This window comes from Monopterus albus, unplaced genomic scaffold, assembly GCF_001952655.1.
Source record: "Monopterus albus unplaced genomic scaffold, M_albus_1.0 scaffold26.1, whole genome shotgun sequence".
Classification (NCBI taxonomy): domain Eukaryota; kingdom Metazoa; phylum Chordata; class Actinopteri; order Synbranchiformes; family Synbranchidae; genus Monopterus; species Monopterus albus.
In genome coordinates, this window is record NW_018127906.1 from 4312066 (window position 1) to 4313646 (window position 1581).

The 1581-nt window shown below is 42.8% G+C and overlaps 1 protein-coding gene across 1 annotated transcript; it reads right to left on the reverse strand.

Moving 5' to 3' along the window:
* Positions 1–288: 288 nt before the first annotated feature.
* On the reverse strand, positions 289–1580 carry LOC109957462 (gastrula zinc finger protein XlCGF49.1-like; the record flags this gene model as incomplete). The annotated part of the gene is made up of 1 exon (XM_020595352.1): positions 289–1580. A coding segment is annotated over one exon (576 nt), but the record flags the coding sequence as incomplete, so codon positions are not given.
* Between the last annotated feature and the right edge of the window lies 1 nt (position 1581).

Sequence of the window (1581 nt, forward strand, 5' to 3'; positions counted from 1 at the left end):
CAGGCAGTAAAATCACACATTGTCTGCCTGGCTTAAAGCACGTGTGAAAAACTAAAACAACTACATAACCAAAAAGCTGACACAAGCAGTCGTCAGTCATAGACATCTAGCTTTAGATATTGACTTAATGACCTTTACTTTGATGTTTGCCTGTATTTTTGGCCAGGTGCGTGTGGCGTTTGAGGAATTTTCTGGGCATGCCAACCAGATGCTGGCCAGACTAGAGGAGATGCAGGAAACTGTGTCACGGAAAGACTTTCCCCAAGACCTGGAATTCTGTTCGTGACATTTTTATCCTGTTCGGCCCGCGACCTAAAGTGTGCTTTGAGTTTTGGCCTCCTGTGCGATTGAGTTTGACACCCCGGACGTACAGTATGAGCAGGGTCCTGGCACCAGATTAATTACCCGAACGACCAACGACCTAGCTCTCCATGGATGGGATGGATTTCTGGCATGTCAGAAATTTTGTCAGCTGTCTTGCAGGTCCACAGTCTGAAGTTAGTTCAGTACACTAGAGTGAGTACAAAGACTACATAACAACATGGCCCAAATTAGATCATATTTTGTGGACACAATCAACTGAAACAAGGCCATAGGCCACATATATTTATATACTGTATATGGACGAGGTTAAATGAGCTGTGGCAGCACCACAAAGCTGTATCATGATCTGCAGCAGCAAGAAAAATAGTGACAGCAGATTACTGCTGTTCATCAGCTGTACAAAGTATAGTGGCTAAAGTAATGCTTTTCTTTTGGTTGACGTAAACTTTACTGGACTTCTCAATGAACACATCCACTCCAGAGTTCTGTTTAAACATCCAGAGTGAACACACACATCGTATACGATCAATAAAGGTCGTACAGCATCTGCTCGGCTTAAGAGGCCTCCAGAAATTCTCATCCAACCCTCAGACAACAGCTGTTAATAACTCACAATAAATCTTTCATTTTATGGAATATCAGTACTACGTCTGAAAGCTCCCCCATGTTTTGCAAGAACACTAACCTGTATGAATTCTTTTATGTCTTTTCAACTGTGATGTTGTACGGAACCTTTTCTTACAGTCAATGCAGGAATATGGCTTCTCACCTGTGTGGATTCTTAAATGAATGGTCAATTCTGACTTCCGCCTGAATCCTTTCCCACAGGTGTTGCAAACAAATGGCCTCTCACCTGTGTGGATTCTTAAATGAGCAGTAAAGTTTGAGCTTTGCTTGAATCCTTTGCCACAAATGTTGCAAACAAATGGTCTCTCACCTGTGTGGATTCTCATGTGGAGCTGCAAGCCACCTCTCTGTCTGAAACTCTTCCCACATGTTTTGCAAATATATGGCTTCTCACCTGTGTGGATTTTCATGTGGGTACGCATGTTATCTCTCCGTGTGAAACTCTTCCGGCACATTTTACAAGAATATGGCTTCTCGCCTATGTGAATTTTCATGTGGACACTCAAGCTACCTCTTCGTATGAAACTCTTCCCACATGTTTCACAAGAATATGGCTTCTCACCTGTGTGGCTCCTCAAATGTCGGTTCAATAGCGACTTACACTTAAAATCTTTCCCACAAGTGTCACAT